Source organism: Ranitomeya imitator, chromosome 1 (genome assembly GCF_032444005.1).
Source record: "Ranitomeya imitator isolate aRanImi1 chromosome 1, aRanImi1.pri, whole genome shotgun sequence".
NCBI lineage: Eukaryota > Metazoa > Chordata > Amphibia > Anura > Dendrobatidae > Ranitomeya > Ranitomeya imitator.
This window is the reverse complement of record NC_091282.1, coordinates 554761913-554776102: the sequence shown is the minus strand read 5'-3', so window position 1 is coordinate 554776102 and position 14190 is coordinate 554761913. Positions and strand designations below refer to the sequence as shown.

The 14190-nt window shown below is 43.0% G+C and overlaps 1 protein-coding gene across 6 annotated transcripts in view; it reads left to right on the top strand.

Annotated features, from left to right (window-relative positions):
• Window positions 1–14190, top strand: part of EPS15L1 (epidermal growth factor receptor pathway substrate 15 like 1) — a 393851-nt gene that overhangs the window by 70000 nt on the left and 309661 nt on the right. For all 6 annotated transcript variants that reach the window (XM_069767732.1, XM_069767729.1, XM_069767731.1 and 3 more), the window contains exons 4-7: window positions 6634–6681; window positions 6772–6867; window positions 8172–8234; window positions 8876–9001. In XM_069767732.1, coding sequence (XP_069623833.1) covers window positions 6634–6681; window positions 6772–6867; window positions 8172–8234; window positions 8876–9001 — 333 coding nt within the window. The remainder of the gene's footprint in view (window positions 1–6633; window positions 6682–6771; window positions 6868–8171; window positions 8235–8875; window positions 9002–14190) is intronic.

Here is a 14190-nt window from a genome sequence, read left to right as displayed (position 1 = left end):
ATGAGCGGGCGAGAGATTGTATATGGGAGGTGAAGGAGAGATCGGAGGCAAACATAACACCCAGACAGCCTGCCTGTTGCCGGGGTGTTATTATGGTGCCACCCATGGAGAGGGAAATGTCAGATTTAGGGAGGTCACTAGATGGCGGGTGCAGAAGAAGTTCAGTTTTGGAGAGATTGAGTTTCAGATAGAGGGTGGACATGATGTTGGAGACTGCGGACAGACTGTCACTGGCGTTCTGTAGTACAGCGGGAGTAAGGCCAGGGTATGACATATTTAGGTGTGTGTCGTTCGCATAAAGATGATACTGAAAGACAAATCTGCTGATAGTCTGTCCAATTGGGGCCGTGTAGAAAGAGAAGAGAAGTGGGTCAAGGACTGAGCCCTGAGGTACTCCGACAGTGAGAGGAAGAGGGGACGAAGTGGAGCCAACGAACGATACACTGAAGGAGTGGTCAGAAAGATAGGAAGAGAACCAGGAGAGAGCAGTGTCCTTAATGCCTAGTGACAAGAGCTTAGAGAGTAGGAGATGGTGGTCAACAATGTCGAAAGCTGCAGAAAGGTCAAGAAGAATGAGCAGAGAGTGGTCACCGTTACACTTTGCTGTCAGAAAGTCATTGGTCACTTTGATGAGTGCAGTTTCTGTCGAATGTAGGGAGCGGAAGCTGGACTGTGAAGGGTCTCGGAGGGAGTGAGTGGAGAGGTAACTGGTAAGGCGGGAGTAGACCAGGCCCTCCAAGAGCTAAGAGATGAAGGGGATATTGAAGACTGGTTTGTAGTTATTTGTGCAGGCTGGATTGAGAGAGGGTTTCTTTAGTATTGGAGTAATGATAGAGTATTTGAAGGAGGAGCGGAAAATGCCAGAGGAGAGGGAGAGATTAAAGATTGTACTTAGGTGAGTTGTGACTACTGGAGAGAGGGATTGGAGGAGGCGTGAGGGAATGGGTTCAGTAGTGCATGTAGTTGGACAAGAAGAAGAGAGGAGCCTGGAGACGACTTCTTCTGTGATGGGATCAAATGTGGAGAGTGAGCCAGGAGAAATGCAGGGAGGGATGGGAGTCACTGCACTTGGTGGCTGGGAGCTGATTTCCTGACGCATATTACCGTATTTTCCGGCGTATAAGACGACTTTTTGACCCCAAAAAATTGTCCCAAAAGTCGGGTATGGCGTGTGCAGGGAGCGATCCTGCATTTCGGCGTGTGGTTCCCAGGGTCTGGAGGAGAGGAGACCGCTCACCTGACCGCTCACGTGACCGCGACGTCATCGAAGGTCCTTCACTCACCGCATTCTAAGGAACAGAGGCAGACGCTAGCAGTGGTGACAGCCAGGACCCGTCCGAGGGTGAGTATATCCATGTTTTTTATTTTTATTCTTTATTTTTTACATGAATATGGATCCCAGGGTCTGAAGGAGAGTCTCCTCTCCTCCAGACCCTGGGAACCACACGCCGTATAAGATGACTGGGCGTATAAGATGAGTAAGTCTTATACGGAGGGCATATCCCAAATTTCATATTTTATATGGAAAAGTTGGGGGTCGTCTTATACGCCCAGTCGTCTTATACGCCAGAAAATACGGTATCTATTTTCTCTATAAAGTGGGAGGCCAGGTCATCAGCTCAAATGTCTGTGATAGGAGCTTGTGCTTTTGGCCTGAGGAGGGAGTGAAAGGTGCCAAAAAGTTTCTTGGGGTTGTTGGATAGTGAGGAGATCAGGGTGGTGAAGTAGGTCTGTTTGTCGAGGTGAAGGGCAAAATTATAAGTTCTTAGCATAAATTTGAAGTGTTTGAAGTCTTCTGGTGTGCGAGTTTTCCTCCATAAGCGTTCAGCACTTCTAGAGCATTGTTGGAGAAGCCGAGTTTGGATGTGAGCCAGGGCTGTTTTACTCTGTGTTTGGTCCAGGGTGCTTCTAAGAGTGTCATTGTAGTGATGTACAGCCAGATCAGGACAGGAAAAAGAGTCGATTGGGGACAGTGATGAGTGTAATGAGTCTGAAAGTGTTTGAGGATTAAGGGCTTGTAGATTTCGGAATGTGTGGTAGGTAGGAGTGTGCTGGGGCGGGCGAGGAATTGTTAGTGTGAAGGAGAGAATGTTGAGGTCAGAATGTCCCCAAACGCTAATAACCTGCAGATATGAGGTAATCTCCAAGTTAATAGCGTTCTAAAGCTCTGCAGCCGCATTGAAAGCCTAACTACCAGGAGGTAAATTAACTTTATTCCTCCCAGCAGCCTCCGGCTGTCGGTCATGGAGGCTTAAGTCATTGCCAAGTAGTAAGCTACAGTTGTAAACGTGCCCCAGGAACTGACTGACAGCCGTCTCAGCAGTGCATAAGTGCTGAGCCGGCTATCAGTCACTGATAGGGCATGGTTGCAATTGCTCCTCACTATGAACTTAGCGGTAATTGAAGCCACGCCTCTATGACAGTTGGAGGCCACCGGGTATAACAAGGGTAATTTCCTCCCAGCTGCTGGGCCAGACAGGACAGCATAATTCTTTCTGTGAGGTTAAACATGTTTTTAAGCAGGCAGGAAATGTTTGTAGAATAGAAAGAATAAGCTCTGATCCCGAGCTGTCCGATTTGTATGCTGTTTTGCTTCCTCCCCTGCCCAGAAGATGTAACATGTTCAGGCCACGTAGCTAAGGGTGCGTGTCCACGGTCCGGATTGATGGCGCTTTGGACGGAGGGGAAAACCCGCTCTGCCCAAAGCGCTGTCCCCTTCTGTACGCGCGGTGATTCCGGATGTGTTTATTGCACACATCTGGAATCTTGGCACCCTATACATAGGACCCTGCTATTTACCTTGCGGAGACGGAGCGTTGCCTCAAGGAAAACAGACATGCTGCGTTCTAAAAAGAAGCCCCACATGTCCGTAAATGCAGGGCCGCCGGATGCGTGTTTGCACGCATAGTGGAGACGGGATTTCATATAATCCCCTCCACTATGCTGTAACATCTGGACGCTGCGGGTTGAATGCTGTGGTTGTACGCAGCGTTCAATACGCAGCTAATCCGGATGTAATCCGGCCCGTGAACACATACCCTAAGGAGGATTAACGCGCACCACAGTCTATGGTACAAGGTGCTGGTGTACAGGATGTGGAATCCCCATAGTACAAAAAAAAAACCTCATTGCGCACTCTTATCTTCAAGATGTTAAACTGCTTTATTTATTACAAGCGTGTATATATGCCGATAGACATGAAAGCAACAATTGTGCATAACATGTTTCGAACCTTCCTGGGTCTTGTTCACACTTTCACTGAGGAAGAAGAAAAACAAGTGTTGTGTATACCAGGTGTATCAGAAACAGTGTAAGACATTTGGATATACAATATTTCAAGTTCATTAGGGTATGCAGGACATAATAGCGATATCACCAGTGCATACTGGCACTTAGGGCGCTTCTGACCAATAGGCCATGAATGTAGAGCATATGGATATACAGTATACACATTACTAGCTCATTAGGATATACAGGACATAGCAGTGATATCACCAGTGTATACTGGCACTTAGGCTGCTAGTGACCATTAGGCCATGAATATAGCGTATTGATATACATTATACACATTACTAGCTCATTAGGGTATACAGGAAATATCCGTAATATCACCAGTGTATACTGGCATTAAGGGCGCTTGTGACCAATAGGCCATGAATGTAGAGCATATGGATATACAGTATACACATTACTAGCTCATTAGGGTATACAGGACATAGCAGTGATATCACCAGTGTATACTGGCACTTAGGCTGCTAGTGAGCAATAGGCCATGAATATAGCGTATTGATATACATTATATGCATTACTAGCTCATTAGAGTATACAGGAAATATCCGTAATATCACCAGTGTATACTGGCACTTAGGCTGCTAGTGACCAATAGGCCATGAATGGAGAGTGGTTGGATATACAGTACTGTATATACATTATTTACTAGCTCAATAGGGTATACAGGGCATATCCATAATATCACCAGTGTACAGAGGCACTTAGGCTGCTAGTGACCAATAGGCCATGAATATAGCGTATTGATATACATTATATGCATTACTAGCTCATTAGGGTATACAGGAAATATCCGTAATATCACCAGTGTATACTGGCACTTAGGCTACTAGTGACCAATAGGCCATGAATATATCGTATTGATATACATTATACACATTACTAGCTCATTAGGGTATACAGGAAATATCCGTAATATCACCAGTGTATACTGTCACTTAGGCTACTAGTGACCAATAGGCCATGAATATAGCGTATTGATATACATTATACACATTGCTAGCTCATTAATGTATACAGGAAATATCCGTAATATCACCAGTGTATACTGGCACTTAGGCTGCTAGTGACCAATAGGCCATGAATGGAGAGTGGTTGGATATACTGCACTGTATATACATTATTTACTAGCTCAATAGGGTATACAGGACATAACGGGTAATATGAATGGTATGTAATGGTGCTGGCCTTATGAGGAGACATGGCCCATGAAAGTGTGGCCACCTATGTGCTGGAGCATACAGCTGCCATTTGTGGAGACTGGGTAATTGAGAAGTGCTGGGTAAGTGTACAGAGAAATCATATTGAGGCAGGCTTCATCACCATGCTTTATGTATGGAGGAATACGGCGGAATGTGGCACTATATACACAATGTGTGGGGTAGTAGTTCCCAGTATATAGAGTAGAAGAGGCATGAAGTCACTGTTGGTACGTCCGTGGAGGTAACAGCACTAGCATAAGAATGTAGGTGGGTGGTGACATGGTAAAAAAAAAGACGTTCTCCGGTTGTCATGACCACATGAAGATGCCGACGCAGTGGCAGTTGCCCCCCCCCCCCCCCCCATGTGTGGAAAGAGTATGTAACATGCCTGTGCATGCGTGGTTTTAACTGCCTTAGTGTAAGGATCTAGTAGTGTCCGCTGTGAGGGATGGATAGTACGGTGCTACATATAATGGGATGACTGCTAAGATAGTGAGAGTTGTGGAAAGTTAGGGTTGTGGAAGAAAGTGAAAGAGCGCACCTACCACACTTCAGAGCAAGCGACAGTGTGAACAAGACCCAGGAAGGGTCGAAAGCATCCCCAGATCAACTCCTGGTCGTCTAATGGTTAGACGGAGACCGGGAGAGGCATACACGCCACAGTGTCTTTCACCCACTGTGAAATTTGGTGGAGGATCAGTGATCTGGGGATGCTTCAGCAAGACTGGAATTGGGCAGAATGTTCTTTGCGAAGGACGTATGAATCAACCCGCATACAAGGTTATCCTGGAAATACAGTTGATTCCTTCTGCTCAGGCAATGTTCCCCAACTCTGAGGACTGGTTTTTCCTTCAGGACAATGTTCCATGCCACACAGCAAGGTCAATCAATGTGTGGATGAAGGACCACCACATCAAATCCCTGTCATGGGCAGCCCAGTCTCCAGACCTGAACCCCATTGAAAACCTCTGGAATGTAATCAAGAGGAAGATGAATAGTCACAAGCTATCAAACAAAGAACTGCTTACATTTTTGTACAAGGAGTGGCATAAGGTCACCCAGAAGCAGTGTGAAAGACTGGTGGAAAGCATGCCAAGACGCATGAAAGCTGTGATTAAAAATCATGGTTATTCCACAAAATATTGATTTCTGAACTCTTCCTGAGTAAAAACCATTAGTATTGTTGTCTCTAAATGATTATGAACTTGATTTTTTTTTTTTTGCATTATTTGAGGTCTGCAAGCAATGCATTTTTCGTTATTTTGACCATGTTTCATTTTCAGAAAATAAATACAAAATGTGTTGCTTGGAACTTTGGAGACATGTTGTCAGTAGTTTATAGAATAAAACAATTTACATTTTACTCAAAAATATACCTATAAAGAGAAAAATCAGACAAACTGAACATTTTGCAGTGATCTCTTAATTTTTGCCAGGGCTGCAGTATTCTGAGGATGTATTGCACACCTGCTTTCGTTATAACACAATTGCACTTTCAGCTAATAATGGCTTGTACCATTTTACCATTTTTTCTGTGTTTTCGTATTACAAGCTGCATGTGATCCAATGGGGTTGACCTGCTAATAATATTGATGACATATCCTCAATTGCATAGATCATCAATATCAGATCAGTGGTGGACTGAGACCCAAGAGCTATACCTATTACCTGTTAATACTGACAGTGGACAAGTGTAAGCAGTGACTGGCGCCAGTACCGTACAGCTCAGCTCACTGTGCAGTCGCTGTTGTTGAGACCTGCAGGTGATCTCCTATTCAGTTCAATAAGAGCTGAGCTGCAGTTCTTGGTAACTGCCACTGCACAGTGAATGTAGCCGTGCTGTTTCTGCCCATTTTACATCCGGCTGGCACAGGGGCTCATAGCAGCTGATTGGAAGGGGTGCCGGGTGATATTGATGATCTATCCCAAAGAGCGATTATCATGTTGCTATGTAACATTATTGCGTTTGAGTGTTAAAAAACATAGTCCAGTACTTCACCTCTGAACAATAAAAACTCACAGCTGTATTTTCGTCTCACATGGAAAACGTCAGCTTTACAAAATCAGGTAGTGCTTTGTTGATCTACTTGTTCTTAGTCGTTGACGACATGTGTACATGTATAATTTTGTTTTAAACTTTTAGATTTGGGACTTGGCTGACCCTGATGGGAAAGGTTACTTGGATAAACAGGTGAGACTGATTTTTTTTTTAAATTTGAGGCAAGGCCGTACCTTGAGCTACTGACTGTATCAGTAATCATGTATTATCTCATTCTCTTAGGGTTTCTATGTTGCTTTGCGACTAGTTGCTTGTGCACAAAGTGGTCATGAAGTTACCCTAGCCAGTTTAAATATGCCAGTGCCACAGCCCAAATTTGTAAGTAACTCAATACTTGTCTTTTGTATTTACTTATGTATTATAAAGGGTTATTCTATCGTTGTCTCTTGAGCAGCCCTTAGCTCTGCAGTCTTTAACTTCCAGGTGCCAATGATATGTCTGCCCCAGAGTAAAACTGTAACGCTCAGCATAAGATCTGCTATTACACATTCAGCTCTCAGTGGTTAGTTCCTGAGTCTATACTATTATCACTGTATTTACACATAAAGAGAACAGTACATTTGAACAAGCACAGGGCTGGGACAAGGATAGAAAGAGCAAAATAATCGCAAATGTTCTTATTTTCATGCCGTCTAACTAATTTTGCATCAATCGTGAATAAAGTATGTACTTATTTTATGTAGGTATATAATATATTGTACTGTGCAAACATTATAGGCAGGCATGGAAATAATGCTGTAAAGTAAGAATGCAGTAAAAAATAGAAGAGTTAATTTTTTTTTTTAACATATCACAAAATGCAAAGAAGACGCACGAAAGAGAAATCGGAATCACACCACTATTTGGAGTGACTGCCCTTTGCCTCCGAAACAGCGTCAATCCACTTGGACCTACTATTGAATACATACTTGTATATGGACTTCATCCATAATACTGATCTTGTTATATGATCCAGGGAGAATACCATTTGTCGGTTACACCCACTTCCTATACGTTTTATTGTGATTTCCCTGTATAGGATTGCATCCCCTCTAGTGATGAGCAAATATACTCGTTACTAGAGATTTCTCGAGCATGCTTGGGGGTCCTCAGAGTATTTTTTAGTGCTCGGAGATTTAGTTTTTCTTGCCGCAGCTCAATGATTTACATCTGTTAGCCAGCATAAGTACATGTGGGGGTTGCCTGGTTGCTAGGGAACCCCCACATGTACTTATGCTGGCTAACAGAGGTAAATCATTCAGCTGCGGCAACAAAAACTAAATCTCCGAGCACTAAAAAATACTCGGAGGACCCCCGAGCATGCTTGAGAAATCTTGAGTAACGAGTATATTCGCTCATCACTAATCTCCTCTATATATCTTTTATCCTGTCTTTGACAGGCAGTTTTATTCTTATGTTGTTATAAAAATCTTTTTATTGAACATTTGTTGGTGTTTATTCACATTTCTTGTTAGCTTTATACAACTACTACACACGTTGACATCTGTATATATATAAATGTATTGTTTGTAAATAACAATGCTTGTGCACTATTGCAACATATTAATTTCCATTGAAAATAGATGATGCTAAACATATCTATATATATATATATATATAGTTGTTTTTTTATTTCTTCAAAGAGTGATACCAGCAGTCCTCTTTTGATCACTCCTCCTCTTGTTGAAGGTCACTGGTCAGTTCGGGTAAGTTTTGTATCAATAGAATTCCTGTTTAATTTCTTATGTCACCTTTTGCAAAAATAAAAGATAAGTGCAGTGTCTACAAAATAAAGATGTTAATTAGCTATTTAGAAAAAATTTGCTCCTAAATTCAGCCAGTTATAAAGTTTGTTTCCTATTTGGATGCCTGACAGTTATGAATAGTTGCTATTTTTTAGTTACAAGAAAACCTTTTTTCATATTCCGTTATCACTGTATATTAGTGGGGGGTTTTCACTTACTTTTTCAAAGTGATACGTAAATAATAATATGCGTCCTGTACTGACTGAGCTATTACTCCATATCTCCCACAAGCCGGTATCTTTTCTGTACATGCTTTTCTTTGGTATTTATCTAGCCCACTCAATCTGGGAAACCTTGAAGAATTATTGATTGTCTGGATAAAAAAAGGTGAACACTACCATGAATCCTGTGACATGCCATATGTAACGCATCCAGAGATCATTCATGTGGGGTGCAGCAAATTTGGGGAAAATGACAATTAGTGTCAGTCTCAAAACATTTTTTGGCCATGACCGTACGGTTGACAGTGACATACAATAAACTTGTTATAGCAGTACATCTGCTTACATTGTTTGAAATGACCAGTTTATTTTGATTTCCAGATAGAAGAGAAATCCAAGTTCGATGGAATATTTGATAGTTTATTACCTGTAAATGGCTTACTGTCTGGGGACAAGGTGAAACCGGTACTTATGAACTCTAAACTACCTCTGGATATTTTAGGAAGGGTAAGAGTACATTTATATATATTGTTAATTATTTAAAGGGTCTTGTTTTGTAGCCTGTATTTTTTTAATCCCTTCACGACATATAACATATATTTTCGTAATTTGTCGCGTCTCTACCTTGATGCGGGTTCGCATGTTGAACCTGCATCTTTCCTTACACATGATGGCTGATTTAAGCAGCGATCATCTGCCTGTAACAGCCGTGTGAGGAGAGGAGCTCCTTGCCTCCACACTGAAGCGGTCACTAACAAGGACTCATGGTGGGAGCCACATGCCAGCTGCAGCCTTCCCTATGAACAGTGAATAAAGGTACCATCACACTCAGCGACGCTGCAGCGATATAGACAACGAGCCGATCGCTGCAGCGTCGCTGTTTAGGTCGCTGTAGAGACGTCAAACACGGCAACACCAGAACGATGCAGGAGCGATCCAGTGACGTACTTATCGTTCTCGCTGGTTGTTAGCTCCATGTAAAAACATTGCTGGCATTGTTGCTTTTGCTGTCAAACATGACGATACACGCCGACCTGACGACCAAATAAAGTTCTGGACTTCTAGCTACGACCAGCGATGTCACAGCAGGATCCTGATCGCTGCTGCGTGTCAAACACAACGAGATCGCTATGTGTGACAGCGACCAACGATCAGGCCCCTGCTGGGAGATCGTTGGTCGCTGAGGAAAGTCCAGAACTTTATTTCGTCGCTGGATCTCCCGCTGACGTCTCTGGATCGGCGTGTGTGACGCCGATCCAGCGATGTCTTCACTGGTACCCAGGGTAAACATCGGGTTACTAAGCGCAGGGCCGCGCTTAGTAACCCGATGTTTACCCTGGTTACCAGCGTAAACGTTAAAAAAACAAACACTACATACTTACCTTCAGCTTTCTGTCCCCGGCGCTCTTCTTCTCTGCACTCCTCCTGCATCCTGTGTCAGCGCCGGCCAGCCGGAAAGCACAGCGGTGACGTCACCGCTCTGCTTTCCGGCTGACCGGCGCTGACAGTGCAGAGGAAAGCAAAGCGCCAGAGGACAGACACGGAATGTAAGTATGTAGTGTTTGTTTTTTTAACGTTTACACTGGTAACCATGGTAAACATCGGGTTACTAAGCGCGGCCCTGCGCGTAGTAACCCGATGTTTACCCTGGTTACCGGGCACCTCGGGATCGTTGGTCGCTGGAGAGCCGTCTGTGTTACAGCTCTCCAGCGACCAAACAGCGACGCTGCAGCGATCGACATCGTTGTCGGTATCGCTGCAGCGTCGCTTAGTGTGAAGGTACCTTTAGTCTATCTCAATACATCTGTTTTCCTAACAATTGTTAACAAAGGATAGTCCACTATGGGTGTAAACAATTTAATTTAATTCCATTCTGCTGGCCAATCAAAACCACTTTTGACAGATTTCCATAGGGCAATCTGAGAGCCCAGGACCTACATACGATAGAACTACCATAAGATTGTCTTCCTGACAAAGGCTCGTGCCTGAGCCGAAACGTTGGAAACTATTCTCTTTTGCACAAGATATATTAAAAAACTTTGAAAGCAACAGTTCTGTCTTCACGTTTTTGGAGTGTGCCGGGGTTAGATATTTTGTATTGTCTTACCATTTTACCCCTGAGCACCTAACAGTGGTTGACCCTGATCCTATCCGCTTTTAGTTTTACCATATAGTGAACATGGTAAAAAAAAAAAAAACTATTGTAGAATTGCACTTTTTTTTTTGCAATTTTACCGCTCTTGAAATTTTTTTCCTCATTTTCCACTAAACTATATGGTAAAATGAATGGTAACATTCAAAAGGTGCAACTTGTCACGAGAAAAACAAGCCCTTATACAGCTATATTTACAGAAAAATAAAGTTATGCCTCATGGAAGGGTAGGAAAAAGTGAAAAATGATTCGGTGGTGAGGGTTAAAGAAAGAAAGTATGAAACAGCTATGCAATTTGATTTTATTAAAAATGCCATATCAATTTTCAAATAGAGTTGTCGTGCTGACCTTGTTTTTTCAGAGGTCAAAGACTGCAGATAAGCTCCTAGAATCAAACACTGATCAGAACAATCTTCTATTTGTTTCCTTTTCTCATATATTTATATGTACACACACAGTGTCTTGAAAAAGTATTCATACCCAGTGAACTTTTCAACATTTTTTTTACTTTACACCTACAAACTTAATGTATTATATTGGGACTTCTTGCTGCCATTCACACACATGCTTTGATTTAAATGATCTATTATAGCTCTGGCAGTAAGCTTAGGGTTGTTGTTCTGCTGGAACATTAACCTATGCCCCAGTCTCAAGTCTTTTGCAGCCTCTAACATTTTTTTTCCAGGATTGTCTTGTACTTAGCTTCATCCATCCCTGACCCTAATAAAGAAAATCATCCCCATAGTATGATGCTTCCACCACCATGGTTGACGATGGGAATGGTTTTTTCAGGGTGAGGTGCAGTGTTAGTTTTTCACAACATATAGTGTTTTCAATATAGCTCAAAAAGTTGTACTTTGGTATCATCTGAGTAAAGCACCTTCTTTCACATGCCATGTAGTAGGGCACAGCTGGTATGTGGAAAGAAGGGGCTCTGGTCAGATGAGACCAAACTAGGATTTAGTATACTAAACATAGGCTGCTAGACGGCCTTAAGGTCAGACAAAATCTGTATAGAAAAATCCAAGAATAACCTTATAAGTTTTTTTGATAGCAAAAATAAAATACTAAATGTATTTATATTAATCTTAAAACCATGAAACAGCCACAAACAATTGTTCACAAAAATATCACACAACCGTGCACTCTAGGTAGCCCCTATATTTAATAATCCTATATCGATTCCTACCTGTCAGTGGAGGTTGGCATCCTAAACAATAATACGAGATTGGCGCCCCCACTCACCGTCGGCTGGCCCTATGTCTTCTGAAATGAGCCCTAATTGTAGTGTTTCATATGGGCCAACAACTATACATGACAGGAAAATGTAGATAGAATTTAACCTTGTATATTGGCTAATTTGTCACAGGGTGCAGTACACGGACAAAGACAGTGGTGCAAAACAAAAAAGTGCACGTGAAAACATAAATAAAAACTAACTCTCACTGTCCCTTACTGACATTCACCTGCCTAACTGCGGGGGTTGGCACCCTACTTGTCAGCGGATATGGCGCCCCCACTCAGCGGCGGCTGACCCTAATAGGCCCTATTGATATTTAAATGTTAACTTAATGGGTTAACTGGGTAATAGCCATATCTAAAATAATCATATAAGGCAATGTGAAAAGCAACAATATTCAGCTCTGATCATCAGCTGAAAATTATATGTATATGCAAGACATGACAGCAGAGAGTAAGGAACATGATACTTATCAAATGATGTTGGTTAATACGCCTCTACGCGTTTCACCTCAGCGGATTATCAGGAGGCCATGATATGTAGATGTTGCATGGAATCAAGGTTCATCCACTTATATACATATACCAATAACCATGTGGGCAGTGCTTAGAGTAAACAACAGAGGCAGACATAGAGCCGCCATTTGATTTTAGTTCAATTAAATAGCCAGAGGATCACCATAGACAATAGGCAACCCCACATAAGCCTAAAGCTGCCATGGCCCTCCTCGCTCTAGCGCCGCACTTCAGCATACATAATGTGTGCAGGCGAGAATGTCCTACCTCTCACACTTCACCATCCAGGAAGTGCTAGGATTTATAAAGCTAAATGTAAAACAATATGTGTGGTGGAAAACAAACATTGCACATCACCCTGAAAATACCATCCCCACCATACTGCGAGAGCTACAGTGGAGTGGTTTTAATCAAAGCATGTTCATGTGGGTGGCCCAGTCACAGTACAGACCTAAATCTCATTGAGAATCAGTGGCAAGACATGAATATTGTTGTTCAGACATTCTCCATCCAATCTCACTGAGCTAGAGCTAATTTGCAATCTAAGGGTACCGTCACACACTGCCATTTCGATCGCTACGACGGTACGATTCGTGACGTTCGAGCGATATCGTTACGATATCGCTGTGTCTGACACGCAGCAGCGATCAGGGATCCTGCTGAGAATCGTACGTCGTAGTAGATCGTTTAGAACTTTCTTTCGTCGCTGGATCTCCCGCTGTCATCGCTAGATCGGTGTGTGTGACACCGATCTAGCGATGCGATCTAGCGATGCGTTCGCTTGTAACCAGGGTAAACATCGGGTTACTAAGCGCAGGGCCGCGCTTAGTAACCCGATGTTTACCCTGGTTACAAGCGTAAAACTAAAAAAAAACAAACAGCACATACTTACATTCTGGTGTCCGTCAGGTCCCTTGCCGTCTGCTTCCCGCACTCAGTGACTGCCGGCCGTAAAGTGAAAGCAGAGCACAGCGGTGACGTCACCGCTGTGCTGTGCTTTCACTTTCACTTTACGGCCGGCAGTCACTGAGTGCGGGAAGCAGACGGCAAGGGACCTGACGGACACCGGAATGTAAGTATGTGCTGTTTGGTTTGTTTTACGCTGGTAACCAGGGTAAACATCGGGTTACTAAGCGCGGTCCTGCGCTTAGTAACCCGATGTTTACCCTGGTTACCCGGGGACCTCGGCATCGTTGGTCGCTGGAGAGCTGTCTGTGTGACAGCTCCCCAGCGACCACACTACGATTTACCTACGATCACGGCCAGGTCATATCGCTGGTCGTGATCGTAGGTAAATCGTATAGTGTGACGGTACCCTAACATTTCTGCCAGTAGATGTGCAAAGCTGGTAGATACATACTTCAAAAGACCTGCAGCAGTAATTTCAGCAAAAAGTGGTCATGCAGAATATTTACTCTTCACATCACAATTTTTAGATTTACATTGTTAAAATAATTAGAAAACCATGTACCGTATATACTAGAGTATAAGCCGGCCCGAGTATAAGCAAACCCCCCAAACCTCCCCCCCCCCCCCCCCTAAATTAGGCCACAAAAAACTGGGAAAACTTAAGAAGTGCAGCCGCTACCAGTGAATGTCAAAAGTATAAATAGATACCAATAAAAGTAAAATTAATAGAGACATCACTGGATTAAGTGTTTTTGAATATCCATATTGAATCAGGAACCCCATATAATGCTCCATAAAGTTTATGATGGCCCCATAAGATGTTCCATATTAAAATATCCCCCATATAATCCTGCATAAAGGTTAATAATGGCCCCATAAA